Raw genomic sequence first — 16,823 nt, forward strand, 5'->3', positions numbered from 1 at the left:
AGTTATTGTGGATAACTCTCAGACTTCACTGAGAACAGTTTTCATTGGAGGAAATGGTCCTTCTAAAGCATGTTGATAGTGATGCATAAAAGGAGTATTGATTACAGAAAGACCCAGGCTGTTTTATTTTTTGGAAGCTGTTAGCATCTTTTACCAAATTCCATCCACCTCCATTGCATTGGTGTGATGGCCTCAGCTTTGGCCATCCCATGAAGTAACTACTTACCGTTTTGTGGACCCTGGGGCATCATCCAAAGGATTGGACTGAGTTCTTGGGGAGGTTGAAATACTGTTTGCCCAATTGGACTATACCAATGGCTGCCCCAGGAGGAGGGGGAGGTCTATAAGGGAGATGTTTAATTTGATTTATATAGTTATTTTGGAATATTATTTGTTATGTTAATTTTGTGTATTTATTAATAAGAATTAAGTTAGTTTAGAAATTATTTGTTTAGAGTTTATTTGTGAATTATTTAGTAGTTGTCTTGTGTTTATTCCCCTGTGTGTTGTGTATTGGTTTGGCCAGCCAGTATATATGTTCCCCTGTGTGTCAATTTGGGTTGGGTCATTTTTGGTTTGTTAGTTTGGGGTCTAAGATGTTTAGTTAATAGTTTTTCTGAGTTGAGTTATCCTGTGTTGACCTCTTTTAGAGCTCTTTAGTTAGTAATTGGTTATTTTTGTATTTGCCTAAGTTTTTTAAGGGTGAATAAATCCCCTTTTTTTTGAAAAATTCCTGGCATCCTGTGTCTGCCTGCTCGGACCTTCACAATTGGGTTCGGGGCAGAAATACAAGATCCCTCCAAACCTGTTGAAATAAAACCAAAACTGTCTGCATGGCTAGGTAACATGAGAGGTAAAAGAAAAAATGGTTTGTTTTGGGTTAGGTATGGAGCTAAGGCTAGTAGCTCATTAGCTTATCTTAGCATGAAGACCTGAAGCAGACAAATCTCCAAGTTTGGGGAAAAAAAAAAAAAAAAATCAGCCTATCACCTCTGTAAAAATCACTAATTAATATGTACCTTATAATTTAATCAGTACAAACAAACAAACAGGAACTTGATGTTTTTTGTATGCCTTTCTGTGTATGAATTAAACAAACAAGACATTGTGTGTTAATGGGTAAAGTTAGAAGAGACGAGCTCCCTGCTTTCAGTCTTAGTGCTTAATAAAGATAACCACCTCCTAGTTTCAGCTCCATACTTAGCACACCATCATGACTGGGTGACTTTTATATCCAAATAGTAACAATAGATACCCAGCACTCATCCCTGGGTACAAGTGGCTCCAGCAGATCTCCTGCCTGAATCTTCTCCCCAGTCCAGGACTTGAAGCTCACAGCTGTGGCTGAAGGCTGCAGGGAGGGCCCTACTGCCCACACAGGCGTGTTGAAGCAGTGAATAGTGATGTGCTGCATGGCCTCAGTGCTCAAAAGGTGGATGAAGTTCATCTGGATGCGACCAACTCCCATCTCCAACTATGAAGCAAGTGCAATTTTGTAGTATGATCATGAGGTTGATAATTTAAGGTCTGAATCTGGAAGATGAAACGCTGACCATGATTTAATGACATGAATAACAGAATATAGGTGGTCAAGCCTGTATGGCTCTCATTTCTACAGATTTTTAGAAAATTATAAAACTTCATTATGGTTCATTCACATTAAACGCCTGTTAAGGTACAGTGTGTTTTTACCATTCTGAGGTATATTCACAGACAGATGAGCAACAGCAGTAGATGAAAAATGTGTTCCTCAAAACCCTATATTATTTTTGTTTGTTCAAACATTCCAGACGTAAACAAGACTTGGACTGAGTTCTTGGCAAGTGTTGGTCTCTGTAGTAGAAGAATTTCCATCTGGATCAGAGACTCTATGATTGTCTGTTCCCATTACTTTAATTACAGTTTATTCAGGAAATAGATCTGGCCATGATGTTTTGTCATAGTATCTAATGGCTGAAATATAACTCCAAAAACAAAAGAATGAAGAGATGAAGGAAAGTTTGAGTATCTAGAGGTTTTCTTGCCAACTGAGTGTTCCTTTAGCGGCAACTTGGCCAAGTCCAACAACTCAAGTGGGATGCCTTAAGATTCATTGCAAGAATGATCCAGATTTTAGTATTAGAGTTCAGTGTGTAGAGCCAGAATATAAACAGCTTGTGCAACTTTCATTTAACAGATAAATGACACAAACACAGAGCCCATGTTAAACCCTAAGCTCTACGTTGGAAATTCTTTGTAAACAGGAACACATTCTGCAGATGGACAAAGGCAACCACAGATTCACACATTCAGTATTACCCCAAAGCTATCGTGTCTGCATCTAAGTGATGTGTTTTCACATTTAATTGGGTATTTTGTCTAAATGAGGCAAACAGCTAAAAAGTTTTCCTAACCTTGGATACTGTGATGGGTTTCAGGCAAGTCTGTCCTCCAGCAGTGAAGTTGCATATCACCTCAATGGTGTCAGCAGTGCAGCCAAGGTTTGGGTCAATCCAATAAGTTCCTGTTTAAAAGAAGCAGCAGAGAAGTGAAGTGTTCCTATTAAACAAACCAGAGTGAATATGTGCAGAGGAATGATAGGGCTGTTTAAATGTCACCTCACCATCCAGCATCTTGTGTTCACAGTTGTAGAGGTCTCGGCAGATTCTGGCCGGATTGTCGTGGGTCCCCAGAGGGTTCTTTAAACTCTGGATCAGAGTGCTGAGATGCTGCAGAGTCTTGAAAATGTGTGTACCCTGGTCTAACATGGGCAGGTCCATACTCTGATAATTCTGCTTTGGACAAAAACACTGGCATTACTTTTTTATGATCATGCTATTAATTTTTTTTATGCTTTACAAACTCAGGAATTCTGCACTTGTCAGCTTTCCTATAATGGCTCATGAATTATCTGACTGACAATAAAATCAACACAGAATCAACAGTGATTTTTTGCAACAAGAATCGTTTCATTCAAAACTGACCTCTTGTCTCAGTGCATCATGGGAATCAATGATGACTTGAAAAGCAGCACCAAGAGCCTCATTTCTCTTCCACAGAAGAGGACAAGGCAATAAGATAACCACAACCATGATGATTTCAACTTTCAGTTTGTACTACACAAAAAAATAACTGACGACAAAAAGAAGCAAACTTACAAGTGACAGGGCAGAGCTGAGCAGACCCTAGAAACCAAAGGGAGAAACATATTATAGGCACACATTCATTAGCATTTTAGAGGCAACAGTCACTTAATGTGTTTGTGTTCATGAAGCACTTGTGTAAATCCCAATATGCAATGCTGCTGGTGGTGTTTTCAATTCTCACCCAGTATGTACAGAAACAATCATGAATGCACAGGAAATGAGGCATGAATGAAAAGGAAATAAAGCATGTCAAATACAGAAAAGAGGAGCTGCTGGCTAACAGCTATTTGAATTAGATCACTGTGAAAAGAAGCAGGTCTGTAACTAGTTAGATTATCCTCTAAATATCACACACCATGTGGTGCTCACATTCTAGAAACAGTGTACATGTACAGATGAGTGTTTCCATCTTCAGATTATTTTCCAGCAGACTAGATGATAGAGTGCCACAGTTCATTCCTCATGATTTAATTTAAATTAAACTGTGGAATGTGAATTATGAAAAAAAAAAAAACGTCAGATCCACCAAAAACAGACAAGGCATCACTTGTTTACAAAGGTGGCCCACTTCTTCCTATTCATATGTTTGGTAAGTTTCTTGATTTACTGATGCCATCAAGATACTCAGGTTTGACTTATGACCCTATTATGGAACTCCCTAATATGTAAACTATACTGGAAGCATGTACAAATTGTCACGAAGACAATTGCTTACTAATAGATTTGTCTTTGGTACAAAACAGTAAAGTGCTAACATTTTATCAGAACCATTTTTGGTTCGCATTTGAACATTTTGACATTTTATGAAGACACAGTACAGTCATAAGACTAGAGTGTTTGCACTAATAAAGACTGTAAATCCTTCCATGTGCTCTCCAGTAATTTTTTCCCTCTGAAATATACTCAATCTGAAAAGCAGCTAATTCGGAAGCCGTTTTTACGAAAGTATATTCCCACTTGTGCTTTTACTCTGATTTAGCTACAGGCATAAAATCAAGAAACTATGATTATCTCATTGATCTTTAAAATTTACAAAATGAAGAACTTACTGGGGGTCCAGGTGGTCCACGAGGACCAGGAGATCCCTGAAATATCATGCAACCACATTAGACTTCAGATTATTTAAAACGTAGCTTTGATAGAAGATAAAGACATTCATTCAGTTTTTATGATACTGAGCAGACCACAGGCCCAAGGAAAGAATAATGAATAACCCCCAGAGGTGAATAATTACTCACCCTTGGTCCTTGTAACCCCTGTTGGTGATTAGAGAAAACGACATCAATATTCATGAATGGACAATTCTACAATAATAAAAAAAACTCTGGGAGTATCACATACACTATAACATCATCTTTTAAGCTGTCTTTTTTCTTCTTTATGTTGAATTGCTATTGAATTGCACTCTTGCTTCTATACAAGCTCAGAAATCCTATTTCCACACAGTAAATCCTGTTTTCACACAGCAATCCCAAACATGAGTGCTGGCATTTTAAGAGTGAGCTTGTGAATTATGCCTGTGTATGAGCACTCAACAAACCTCTTTTAAAGCTTGAGATGAGCATGCAGCCAACATTTAATCACCCTGACAGGAAATCCACAGCAGCTAAGTGTCACTGTGTAACAACAAACAGTGGAGCACAATAGGTAATGAAACGTGCTGAGGGCAAAGGAGGCTGAGCAGTGTGATGTCTCCATACTAAATATCCTATTCAGTGCTCACAGTACAGACAGAAATGGATTCATCAAAAACAACGCCACGCACCATCTCCCCCCGACTTCCTTTGTCACCCTGGGGTCCCTGTTGGAGAGAAAGAGACGATCACTCCATCACTGCCAAACTGCAGAGAGAAGTCAAATAAAGCCTGGCAGATAAAATGAGATATGAGGTACATACAGGATGACCGCTGGGGCCAATGATGCCAACGGGGCCCAAAGCTCCCTCCATACCCTGGAAAGCATAGGTATGTTAGTGGCTGAAGGCTCATATGATGAAGCATCTGATGAAACAGTGGTTATTTTTCACAAGTATGCCGTGTGTGAGAGTTCAGGGTATTGGAGGTAGATGAAATACTGTGCTAAGTTACCAAAGTAACATTAATCTTCATCTTACCATCAAACCACGTGGTCCTTTTGGTCCTTGTATCCCTGCTGGGCCAATGTCTCCTGTGGGTCCCTAGGAAGACATAAACAATTGTTTTCATTTAATAGTATATAAGGTATGGTAAGGTAAGGTTAAACCACTATAGTGTAATCAATGACCTTTGTTAACCTCTAGTTTTATGTTGACAAATGTCTCTGCAGTTGGCAAATGGCTATCATAAGAAAACACACTGTTCCCCTACCGTACTACAGAAATAATTACACACTATATGTACTGCTATACATAATGGCACAGTATGTTGTCAATACCAAGGCTGCAACACACAATTATCAATTCATCACTTTATATTTATAAAATCAATTAAGTGGGCTCCAGCATTAGTCTTTGGGCAACACCAAACAAAACAATATTCCTAACAGTAAATAATGTGCTGGCCTAAAACAGCTAAGGTGAAATATTCTCCTACACCACTTTAAAACACTTATCCAGTGATTTAACAGTGTATGTGCTACCGGTTTTAATCAACTCTAATGTAACTGCAAAATAAATGTTTTGCAGCACAGTGTTGATACATTTTTGCCATAAAATAACAGCTCATGTTTGATTAATGGACTGATTCTAAGGAGAAGCTTTACGAGAAAGGAGTGAGCTAAATGTAAAACAGCTTTAACAGTTTAGTCTGTTCTCTACTTTAATCAATTTTGTTGGACTTGAGATACTTCCAGAAATTGTTACAGTGCTTTTATTCCTGCAGTTTTATCCGAGGACTCTAATTATCCTACGTCCGAGTTAGAACAATTACTATATACCATTGAACACCAACACAATGCTGTTTTACACTCCTATACAAGTGGCACTGTAGGAAAATATCCAACATCACTCTTAGGATTTTAAATTTATAGCGTTATATTAGTAAAGCCAGCTCTGTTTCTTCAGCTTGCCATAATGTGCAGTTCTGTAAGTAAAGCAGACTCATGGTGTAGCAGATGTCATCCTGAGGCATATTACAATAATACTTAACAGCTTTCATCAAATGATTTACCATAGACAATATAATGCAGCCATTTAAACATCACATAAGTACTACAACTAATAAGTGAGTTAAACCATCAAATTAGTTTCTGGGTCATTTTCCTCTCTCTGAGCCTAAGGGTTAAGAACATAGTCTGGACTGGAAAATGAAACTTTATAAGTCCAGCTGACTTGAGGTCAATTTAGTTATGAATGGAGTGTGACCGGAGCATACCTTTGGTCCAAACAGACCCAACACCCCTGGAAATCCTTGCTCACCAGTATCCCCCTGATACACAAAACAAAGGAAAGCATGGAGGTCTTAATTACTGCACAGGCAAAGAAGTTGTCATGTCTAGGAATTTTCTCAAGTTATTTGACAAGTGCTCACTGGTTGCCCTTTAGGTCCTTGATCTCCTTGTCTTCCTGGCAATCCCATCCCACCAAAAGAGCCTCTTTTTCCTGATGGACCAGCTTGACCTGGAAGACCCCTCTCACCCTGGAGAACACACAAACAAATGTCCATCCTCCTCACATCCCACCCAACAATCTCTGCACAGACAAACCAGGATCATGATCCCTCACTGTCTGCACACCCAGGGACACTGCACTGTATTTAGTGGCTCCCCTGTCCAACTGGGAAGAACTTCTGCCAAGTGCTAAATATGGATGTCAACAGTGTTTAGCTGATGCTTTTCAGCCTATATCAATCTGCTGCTCCTTAATATCAGTTTTAAAAGTTTCAAGATGCATCAGAACCATTTTACATTCTGCCTTATAAAAAAACTCTATTGAACTCTATTCAAAAACCAAAGAAATAAAGCCTGTCTTTGTTAATCACAGTAAGGCCTATGTGCATTTTATGTAACGTTGGTCAGGACATGCAAGTCAAAACTGTGCCAACTCAGTAACATTTTGCAACTCTAATTTCCCAAAATCATTGAAGCAACTACAGCGGCTTTTGAGAGATTGTGCAAAACTCTGTGCGGAAGGTTGAGACAGAAAATGATCCAAATATGGTATACAGGCACCCTTAGGTTGTAAAGGAAGGCCAGATTACAATTACCACTGACCATAATTTAGCCTGCATTGTGACCTATAAAAAGTAATGCCCAAACATGAAGTATTTTGTAAATTGGGTCGTCAAGCAACTAAAATGAGGGAAAATGTGTACAACTCATCATTCTCACCTTCAGTCCAATAGAGCCTTGACTTCCAGGCAGCCCTGTGACACCTGTCTTACCCTGCTGCCCAGGTTTTCCAGGCAAGCCCAATTCTCCATCTTCTCCTTGTTCCCCCTAAACAAAGAAGAAAGTTGATGAACGATGCTCAGAGCTGCTATTCTTCTAGTCATTGATATGTGCATTACTGACTCACCTTTACTCCTTTACTTCCATCTTTACCAGGCAGTCCATCCATACCACGGAGACCCTCAAGTCCCTCCCTTCCCACAACTCCACGTGGGCCAGTTGGACCCTCTGGACCCTTAGTCAAAGAAATACCATCACAACTGTTGATGTCAAATCTTTGATTGGTTTTAAATAATATTTAAATTACTATTATGTATGATTGCAAGACAAGAAATTCATCCAACTCACTGGTTGTCCTTTGGTCCCAGGTGCACCTGCTGCCCCTGATTTTCCTTTTTGTCCCTGGAGCATAAAGAGTTCATGTTCCACAGTTCTGACATGGTTACATGACAGAAAATACAGTCCAACAATATGGCATCAAACAACCGAGTTTACTCGTAAGACATAATCATTCCATTGTTTTTATGTCCTTACTTGTTCACCTTTGGATCCTTTAAGTCCTGAGTGTCCTTTTGGCCCAGAATGTCCCTAAAATGATTGTTATTGTTTGATTTGAATGACACACTTTGTGACTAGGCAATCTGAAACACAGTCTGTATATCTGAGTTTTCCATGTTAAGAGACAAATCTACGATACTTACAGGGAGTCCAGGAGCACCAGCTTCACCTCTCTTTCCATCAAAACCTATATGACCCTGGAAAACATCATCAATGCCATGTAATGACATCATGTAGCTGACACTCTGCAGTACCTGAGGACAACGTAACAGTTTTATTATACTTACAATAGGTCCGAGGTCACCTGGCTCTCCTCTCCCCCCTCTGTCTCCAGGAGGACCCTGGGCTCATATGAAAATAATCAATTAAATAATCTCCAATACAACTAACAAACAAAACCTGAAAAACTGGTACATGTAAGAAACTCACTCTGTCACCCTGGGGACCTGGAGGACCTTCTTCCTTGCTGTCATCTCCTGGTTCACCCTAAACAAGAAACAGACAAACAACCATAATCAATGGAATTTCCCTCAGACCCAGTGGACTGTGCAAAATCAATGTGTGTTTTGTTTGAATGAGTGTAACAATGGAAACACATTGCCCGCGCTCTTTATATGAATGGCAAATCATTACATGGGCTATTACCCACAATGATCCCATTTCACATAAATGGAGCCATTGTGTGTTCCAGGGCCTTTATGGGATTCATTAAACAATAACAACGTATGTGTGCATGATTTTATTGGTCATGTGTTCTGCATGTGACAAATGAAATAAATAAAAGATGAGCCCAACAGGCAAAAACAAGTAGGAGAATAATTAGTAATGGCCAGGGGCTTAGCAATACTGACACTTGCATGGATGAAAAGCCATATACTATAACACTAGAGCTTTTAACATAACTGTGTTACAGATATGTATTTATCTGCAGCACTTTAAGAGCCAGGGTTACATGGTTCTCTCAATTTCCAATCAAATTTTTCAATGACCCATGTGATAGTTTGATATTGATTTAATTAGAGAGCAAGTGCAGCCATTATTTTGAGGATATTGGCAAAGAGAATCCACATCCAGATGGCTCCTGCCCAGAGACTGAAAAATGCAAATTAGTGTCTCAGTAAACTCAGGTGCAGTGTGTTCTATTGTGTGCTGCTCCTGTCAAATAAACACAAACTATCATACTAATATCCCCAAAATCATGAACAGAAGAGTCCACATGCTTGGCTAATTCTTTATCTTTGACTATGGAGTTAATTGGATGAGTGCTAGCTCATATTATTGATGAAATTAGAGATGACTTTTGGAATATTGCAAGACAGAAAAAGCTCTAATTAGAGGCACAACTGAAGTCCAGATACATCAAATAAACCATGCACTCAAAGACAATGTGCTGCTCGACAGTTTTATATTGTTAAGTAATGTTGCCATTAAAGAACTCCAGAGCTCATTAGAGAATCAGTGCATACAGCTATATAGTACAAAATAAGTGTGGGAATGTACCTTTTCACCTTTTGGTCCAGGAGGTCCTAGTGGTCCCTGCAGTCCCATGTGACCCTGGCAATAAAGTAAAATAACTGAATATAATTGTAGAACTACAACCTTTCAAACATCAAACTAAGCATCATCAATAATCTCTCCTTCTTCTGTTGCCATGTTAGAATGAAAATTTGTGTTTCACCAGTCAAGTCAGGCTGGTTTGTTTCTAAAGTCCCAGCACTGTCGCTGTTTATACTGTATATTGTTTGCATGACTATTGTTATCGCTCGTTTTGCTCGTCTTCAGAATTCAAAATGCAGATGGTATGTTGACAAAAAAGTTGATTGATTGTCATGAAATAAAATTAAGTTTGCTATTACACTCTGCCCCAAACCAAAGTTTTTCATCACTCATGTGGTAACTGTTTTCTTGTTGGTGTGGATGGACAGAACATACAGAACATAGGTACATTTAGCTACAAGTTAACCTGGTCAGACAAAGAAAAGACACAGCCCTCTATCTGCTGTTCATTACTAAATATATTGTTTAATTTTATTTTTTGCAGAATTTGTCCTTGTTTAGCTTTGAAATAAAACTTATAAAGTTCTCTTTACATAAGCTTTGTAAAACAAGTTCAATCACCATTTCAGGAGCTTAAGAATGTTGCTAGTCCTTTAAGAACTGACAGCAGTGTAAAGACTTTTATAAAGTTTTGGAAGTATTGCAGGTCCCTCACTTTTAAAGCATCCATGAAATGTCTTATTCCTTCACTGTTATTGAACTGCTTACTTCATAACCTGGTATGCCTGGTTGTCCTTGCTGGCCCATTCTCCCTGGAGCACCCTGGGGAAACATACAAGTTAAGCCAACTTCCACCAACAACCAATTAAGTCTTTCAGTCTATGTAAAGAACTTACTACTGGCCCAATGGTTCCCCTTGCTCCTTTCTGTCCAACAAATCCCGTCTCCCCGCGCTCCCCGACCGGCCCAGTCTCACCCAGGTGACCTTGATGACCCTTGCTCCCCTGGAGAGAGGCCATCAATGAGCAGGTATGCAGGTATGCAGTGGGTGTTCAAACTTCCCTGAATGGTTGTGTAGTTAGTTTGTCAAACCAAACTTTTAATGTTGAAAGTCTATTTGACAAGCACCTCCAGTGTCACACTTATGGAGGTTACTGACCCCACGGGTTTGTTACTACAGCAGAGAACTCTTCAGCTCCTTGTATAAAGAGACTAAACTGACAGTCACACAAGAATGAAAGGTGTATTTTAGCTCCAGGCAAGTGAACTGACAAACCTTTTCTCCTGCTTTTCCTCTTTCACCAATTTTGCCAGATTTACCCTCCTGACCCTGGTAAAAGAAAATCAAACAAGGTTATAGATGAACCAAAACAACTGTCTTTTCATGAGAACTGAGTGGAATTTGAAGTTGGCTGCTGAGACACTCACCCTTATACCCACCAATCCAGGAGGCCCAGGAGGTCCTTCCTGTCCTTTTAGGCCAATATCAGCCCTGTCACCTTTGGCACCCTCTGGACCAGCATCCCCCTTTTCACCCTGAAACCAGCAATAGAGTCCAATGAAAAAGGGTAATCATACAATTAAGCTAAAATATATGCACTATACAGAAAAACCTTAACCAAATAAAATATTCTGAATTAAGCCTCATCTATATTCTTCAATTTTAACAATACAACAGCCAGCAAGGCCTGAGCCAATGACTGTAAAGTCTTAGTGAGACTGATACAAAGCATGAGATGCAGAAAAGTGTCATCATGACTTGACATATTTTTCAAAATGCATATGTTTCCAGAGCACCAATGTTGGCAGAAAGTGGGCCAAGCCTTTCTGTCCAACTTTTTACAGCACAAATGCAATCTTAAGAAAGATACGAGCCCAAAAGCCTTACAGTAATTCAAAGAAAAGGTATGGCCTGTCTGTGAACAACCATTAGAAAACCAAAATGACCAGTCATCTGACCGAGTGAATGTGAAGCAAGACCAGTGTTCAGAAAGCTGAGTCCTAAGAAACATCACAGGAACAGAGGAGTGCTACCATTGCACTTTGTTCTAGCAGTGAGAACACAGAGCACTCATCAGCACAAATTAAAATATCACTTGAGACCCTAAACAGAATTAGACATCCAGTGATAATAAGCGTCTCCAAAGAGTGCTTAGAAATAAAACTGATGTTTTTTCCATTTCTTTATTTGTTCCAGTCTTTCTGTTTTTATAACACTGTATTGGTTGGAATCCTTTTCCTGTTTCACAGTGATTTTATGACCATTGCTCCCATCATTTCCCATATCGACTCACTGAAATACACCACCTGGAACAAAAATCTTGTGCTTGTGCAAGAAGTGTATGCCTATGGATGATGTTTTCACCAAATTCACCCACTTCGTTAGTAAATTATCACTTTGTCATCAACACATAACAGTGTTTCCCTACATTTCTTGCAACCACATGGTGCTTTATTTAAATACAAGTATAGGTTCTTTCAAGAATGGCTGACACTACAGACAAACAAAAGCTTTATGCACACCTAAAAAAAAAAGAATATATACTGTGACAACGTAAGTTGATTTACTTCATGCAGAACTCAACATGGCAAATGACTCGTGTTATTTAGAATATGAGTATTTGCTTAATTTCATTTTTAATTTTCAGTGAAACATGACAATGCACTGATTTTCAATCCCCAGCATTTACCAAGCACAAGCTGCAAATCTCTCTTGAGCTGCTGTTTTCCATCTTGAGCTGCACTGTGGCCAAGAATCCCTCAATGTGGTTTACTTTCCTGACTAACACAAAATGTCCTGTACAGCATGCAGCTAAACAGACTCAGGTTGATCTATTCTAATCATCAATGTTCTCTGTGCTCACATTTTGCCACCTTCTCTGAGCCAAAAGCTGCTTGTGAGTCTGTCAGCTATACTTTCAGTGCTTTAGCTCTGCTGAACAGGCAGGCTTTTTGTGCTTTTTTTCTGTCACAATACTTGGCAGACAGTAGAGCTCCCAAAATAGCCCTGCTATCTGTTTTCACTGAGCGCCAACGCAATGCAGCGCCAGCTGTACAAAAGCCAATATCACACAAACAATACTTGACCTGTTCTCATTACAATAAACTGCTACAATCAACAGGAAGGTTCACTGAGTCTGTAGACATCCAGCTTCAGGACTGAATTAACTGATGTTGCAATAAGAGACGAGATGTGATTACTGGCCAAACTTTTGATTGTCATTTACAGCCTTTAAAGTTACAAGCACACTTTTAAAATGATGCATACTCTATCTCAGACTTCAAGTCTTTGTCTTATTTTAATAAATACCTTGGCACCATCAGGTCCATTTGGTCCATTCTCCCCATCAATACCTGGCTCACCCTAAAAAAAAAAAAAAAAAAAAAAAAAATTATTTGTACTCACCATCTCGTTCGTTAATTTTTTTTTTTATCATTGTAGGTGGACACAGATGATAAAGACATCAAGACTGTCATTGCCAAAATATGTTCACTTCTGAATATTTTCAAAGGTTTTCCAAAATAAACTCAATCCACTTTAAATCACTAAGACTTAACAAAAAGAAAACAAGGGATACTGACTCTCTGGCCAATCAAACCCTGCTCCCCGATGTTGCCAGGTAAACCAATAGCACCCTGTTAGGGGGAGAAAGATAATGGTTAAGTCAGTGTTGGTGCACAATCTTTAACTCCACCATGCTTACTTTACCAACGCTGTTTATTCAGTAATGGAAAGTGTTGTATATTTGCACCTCAATCCTGACTGTGCAACTGGATAATTTAACGGAAGAAAACACTTTTTGCAAGCAGAAAAGTTATATTTGGGTAACAAAACATTCATTTAATTTGATTATCCATATATGTGTCTGTAGCCTTTCTCAGTTCATCTTTGCCACAATTTCAGCCAAGTGGGAACTGGAGTTGGTGGTTATTTCTTAATGGTGGTTTCATTCCCTACACAAGTTCTAGCAAGCTTGTATCACTGGGAGAGTAATATTGTATGTACTGTAGTTACTTATTTTCCTACTGCTTCCCTACTTCTGAGTAACTGAATAAGCAATCTAGCTGGAGACAAAAACACCCATTTAGTAACTGCTTACTCCAGTTTTCCATTTGTCTGTGCTACAGTGTAACATGTTGTCAGGTGAAGCAACCTCACAGAAAAACCTCAGCAGGGTTCAAAGCGGAGATGTTTAAAGAGCAAGCAAGAGACACTGAGCTTTCTAGAGAGAGTATAATTTTAAAAAAACACACAAATGATGATAGCTTATTGCTTGTTCAAATCTGGTTATTCTTTGACTATTATTTATGGCACATGTGCTAAAAAACATTTTTCTCAGCTCAAAATGTCAAATGCTATCTTGCTCTCAGAAAATCATTTCCATGCAGTGAGAGCCCCCCAATAACCATTGACTGACTATGTGATCATAGTATTTTTAATGATGTACAATAAAAACACAAGTTGATCAGTGCGCATCACAAAAATCAGTGAGAACTATACAAATATCATTACCTTCTCTCCAGGTTCCCCAGGCACCCCTCTTTCCCCTGCCTTTCCAGGTAATCCCTGTCAGGAACAGTGGCAGCCTTTATTCAGTGCTAATTTTAACAGTCTGTGCCAGTTCTTATGCCAGATGTTTGATCAAACTCACCACTGGCCCCATTTCCCCCAGTGCTCCAATCGTCCCTGGTGGCCCTGTCAGTCCCTGTAGCAACAATGCAGATGCATCAAGAGATCAAATATCTCTTCGAATGACAGTAAAGGAGGAAAAATGTAAAAAGAAATAAGAACCAGACAGAATGTGTGTAAAGGTGGAGTTAAGTTAATCTGCAGGGCCAAGAGTCTTCACAACACTGAGCCAAAGCTTCTGTAAGTGATGGACACAGGCCAGCTGTTATAGAGAGAGAGAGAGAGTCAGGCTACAATAAAGCTCTCCAGGAAGGAGATGGTGTAAATCAAATTACCTCAGCACCTCTCTGCTTCTATCTGTGAAACTAGGGCTGAACGAGATAATGAGAATTAGGTTGTTCAGGGCTTTCGACCAGACATGGATTTCTACGAAGTACTCAATAAAAGGTGTCAAAGGGGAAATGCAGAGCTCCCTTCCTCTTGCAAGGGCAAGGCAACATGGTGTAGGACAACACAACTCATTAGAGATAATGAAACATGGTTCTTGCATATATCCTCTTTTAAACTGTGCAACTTTCAAAATGTTACATAATTGAACCTGATTAAATAAAAACAGAGGGAAACATTAGCATACAGTAGTTCTTTGATATTTTATTTATTCTTATTTGATTTATTTTTAAATATAGAGCCAAAAATGGGACACATTCAAGTTGGAAAATCATAAACTCACTGGCTCTCCTGCAGTTCCTTTGGCTCCCGGAGGTCCTGAGGGTCCTTGAACACCCTGAAAATAATACAGCCATTTATACACACACTAATAAGATTCATTACAAATATTGAACTGCAACAGCCCCTACAGAAACAGTACGCCACAAAAGCTGCCTCTCATCACTACTGTTCCCCAAAATGTGTCCATCCCAAAAATCAAGACTGACCTAAAAGAGAGGTCTGTTAGCCCCAATCACTTACTGGAAATCCCTTAGGCCCAGCTTCACCTGGTTCACCAAACTTTCCCTAAAGCAAAAAGACAAAAAGAGAAAAGTAAGTATTACTATAACAGGTGAACAGGCAGACAGATTTTAAGGGTTCTGTTTGTTCTTACACCGTGTCAATTTAGTGCTCAGTTCTCTGTGTTCTCCATGTTCCCAGTAGCATTTCACTTTGTGAGAGCCTAATGTGATGTCTTAAAATTGCTTGTTTTTTTTCTGGCAAAAGACACAGGAACCAAATTTTATGAAAATATAATTTTATTTTATGAGAAAAAAAAAAACATTTCATTAGCCGATATCACTGAATTGTGGGCGTCTTTTTTTTAAATAAATAATTTAAACAAATGTTTGATTATCATGTGGATAAATGTTTACATTTCAAAAGAATATAACTTCTATTTAACATCAAGCACACAGCTTACATCAACCTGTAAGAATGCTTTAGTTAGAAATTTCCAAGTTAACCCAGGAAAAAGTTCTTCATCTTAACAAAAATATCAACATTGCGCTCTATTTATCCTAAATACTTCATCTTCACCTTCAGAGGCCACATGGGTAAATTCACTCCAATCAAAATTATTTCTCATACTCCCAATGTCATTACTGTTTGTAAAAGGAAAGGAAAGAAGCTCAGTTTTTCTTACCATGTCGCCAGGGAGGCCCAATTTTCCTGGTGGACCATCAGAACCCTGCAGAGAAACCATCCAACTCAGTTTTCTGAGTGTTCTACAATCCCACAGAGGTAAAATGTTCTGAACTACCAGACACAACCAGCATCATCAATGTTTTAGAACTCTTTGATGTAAGGTTCTGCTTTTAGATTTATAGTCAAGATTGTCCTCTGAAGAGTCTTTAGATGTTAAAAATGACAGTCTCCTGAACAAGCTGATAGGAAAAGGTCCAGTGTTGTTGTTTTTTTTAATATTGTTAAGGAACTTGGGTCATTTTGAGTATCCTTTGCTTTTCATGGGACAGCTTTAGTGTGTGCATTTGGGAAGCTTAAGGCCAGACAACTTGGCATATTCAGTACCTTTAAACAATCAGCAACATACTTTAAGTCAATATGAGACTGTTTTATTAACCATTGTCAACTGACTTATTAACAACGTGCTCACCTTTACTCCAGCAGACCCCATCTCCCCGACTGAGCCATCAGCACCCCTTGGACCCTTTAAAAAGAAAATCATGTTGTCACTGATGAATAGCTTTGGAAAATGTGGCCTTTAACAGGCCTGCAGCACACATTGTTTAACATAAGTCAATGAATTTAGGCACTTAATCTCCATTTTTGTCATCCCCATTTAGTGGAGCCTGTCAGACAGTTCTCTTGGTTTTATAGTGCACCATGGTTTAGTCACATTGGAGAGACGCCATCAAAGAATGGCTATTTTGCTATTAATGGCATTTGCGAATTTACGCCACAGATGCAGAATCCACACTGACTACACTTTGTCCCCATCCTTCCACAATCACACACAGTGGTGTCCTGCACACTGGGATTATTGTAAAGAAACCTTGGGAAAAGGTCACTACTCCTGCAGCTGATTCATCCTGGACTTCAATAACATAGCAAACCAATGTCAGTGATCATTAAAAGACTGACTATGTCTTCTGCTGGTTATTAATATAAACATTTCATATAGAAGTGAGCTGAACTGA

At 39.0% G+C, this 16,823-nt stretch overlaps 1 protein-coding gene across 6 annotated transcripts in view; it reads right to left on the reverse strand.

Moving 5' to 3' along the window:
- The window catches only part of col27a1b (collagen, type XXVII, alpha 1b), a 56,355-nt gene that overhangs the window by 2,343 nt on the left and 37,189 nt on the right, over positions 1 to 16,823 (reverse strand). For 2 of the 6 annotated variants that reach the window (XM_026321049.2, XM_026321052.2), the window contains exons 29-60: positions 16,280 to 16,333; positions 15,809 to 15,853; positions 15,145 to 15,189; positions 14,906 to 14,959; positions 14,198 to 14,251; positions 14,059 to 14,112; positions 13,128 to 13,181; positions 12,856 to 12,909; positions 10,974 to 11,081; positions 10,822 to 10,875; positions 10,442 to 10,549; positions 10,314 to 10,367; positions 9,549 to 9,602; positions 8,478 to 8,534; positions 8,336 to 8,389; positions 8,192 to 8,245; positions 8,025 to 8,078; positions 7,839 to 7,892; positions 7,618 to 7,725; positions 7,431 to 7,538; positions 6,632 to 6,739; positions 6,476 to 6,529; positions 5,239 to 5,301; positions 5,023 to 5,076; positions 4,891 to 4,926; positions 4,364 to 4,381; positions 4,175 to 4,210; positions 3,138 to 3,164; positions 2,964 to 3,029; positions 2,603 to 2,771; positions 2,394 to 2,503; positions 1,256 to 1,474 (exon numbers count right to left, since the gene is read on the reverse strand). In XM_026321049.2, coding sequence (XP_026176834.1) covers positions 1,256 to 1,474; positions 2,394 to 2,503; positions 2,603 to 2,771; positions 2,964 to 3,029; positions 3,138 to 3,164; positions 4,175 to 4,210; positions 4,364 to 4,381; positions 4,891 to 4,926; positions 5,023 to 5,076; positions 5,239 to 5,301; positions 6,476 to 6,529; positions 6,632 to 6,739; positions 7,431 to 7,538; positions 7,618 to 7,725; positions 7,839 to 7,892; positions 8,025 to 8,078; positions 8,192 to 8,245; positions 8,336 to 8,389; positions 8,478 to 8,534; positions 9,549 to 9,602; positions 10,314 to 10,367; positions 10,442 to 10,549; positions 10,822 to 10,875; positions 10,974 to 11,081; positions 12,856 to 12,909; positions 13,128 to 13,181; positions 14,059 to 14,112; positions 14,198 to 14,251; positions 14,906 to 14,959; positions 15,145 to 15,189; positions 15,809 to 15,853; positions 16,280 to 16,333 — 2,241 coding nt within the window. The other 4 variants (XM_026321048.2, XM_026321050.2, XR_003296471.2 and 1 more) reach the window with 3 other exon arrangements.

The sequence above is a fragment of the Mastacembelus armatus genome, chromosome 9, assembly GCF_900324485.2.
Source record: "Mastacembelus armatus chromosome 9, fMasArm1.2, whole genome shotgun sequence".
Classification (NCBI taxonomy): Eukaryota; Metazoa; Chordata; class Actinopteri; order Synbranchiformes; family Mastacembelidae; genus Mastacembelus; species Mastacembelus armatus.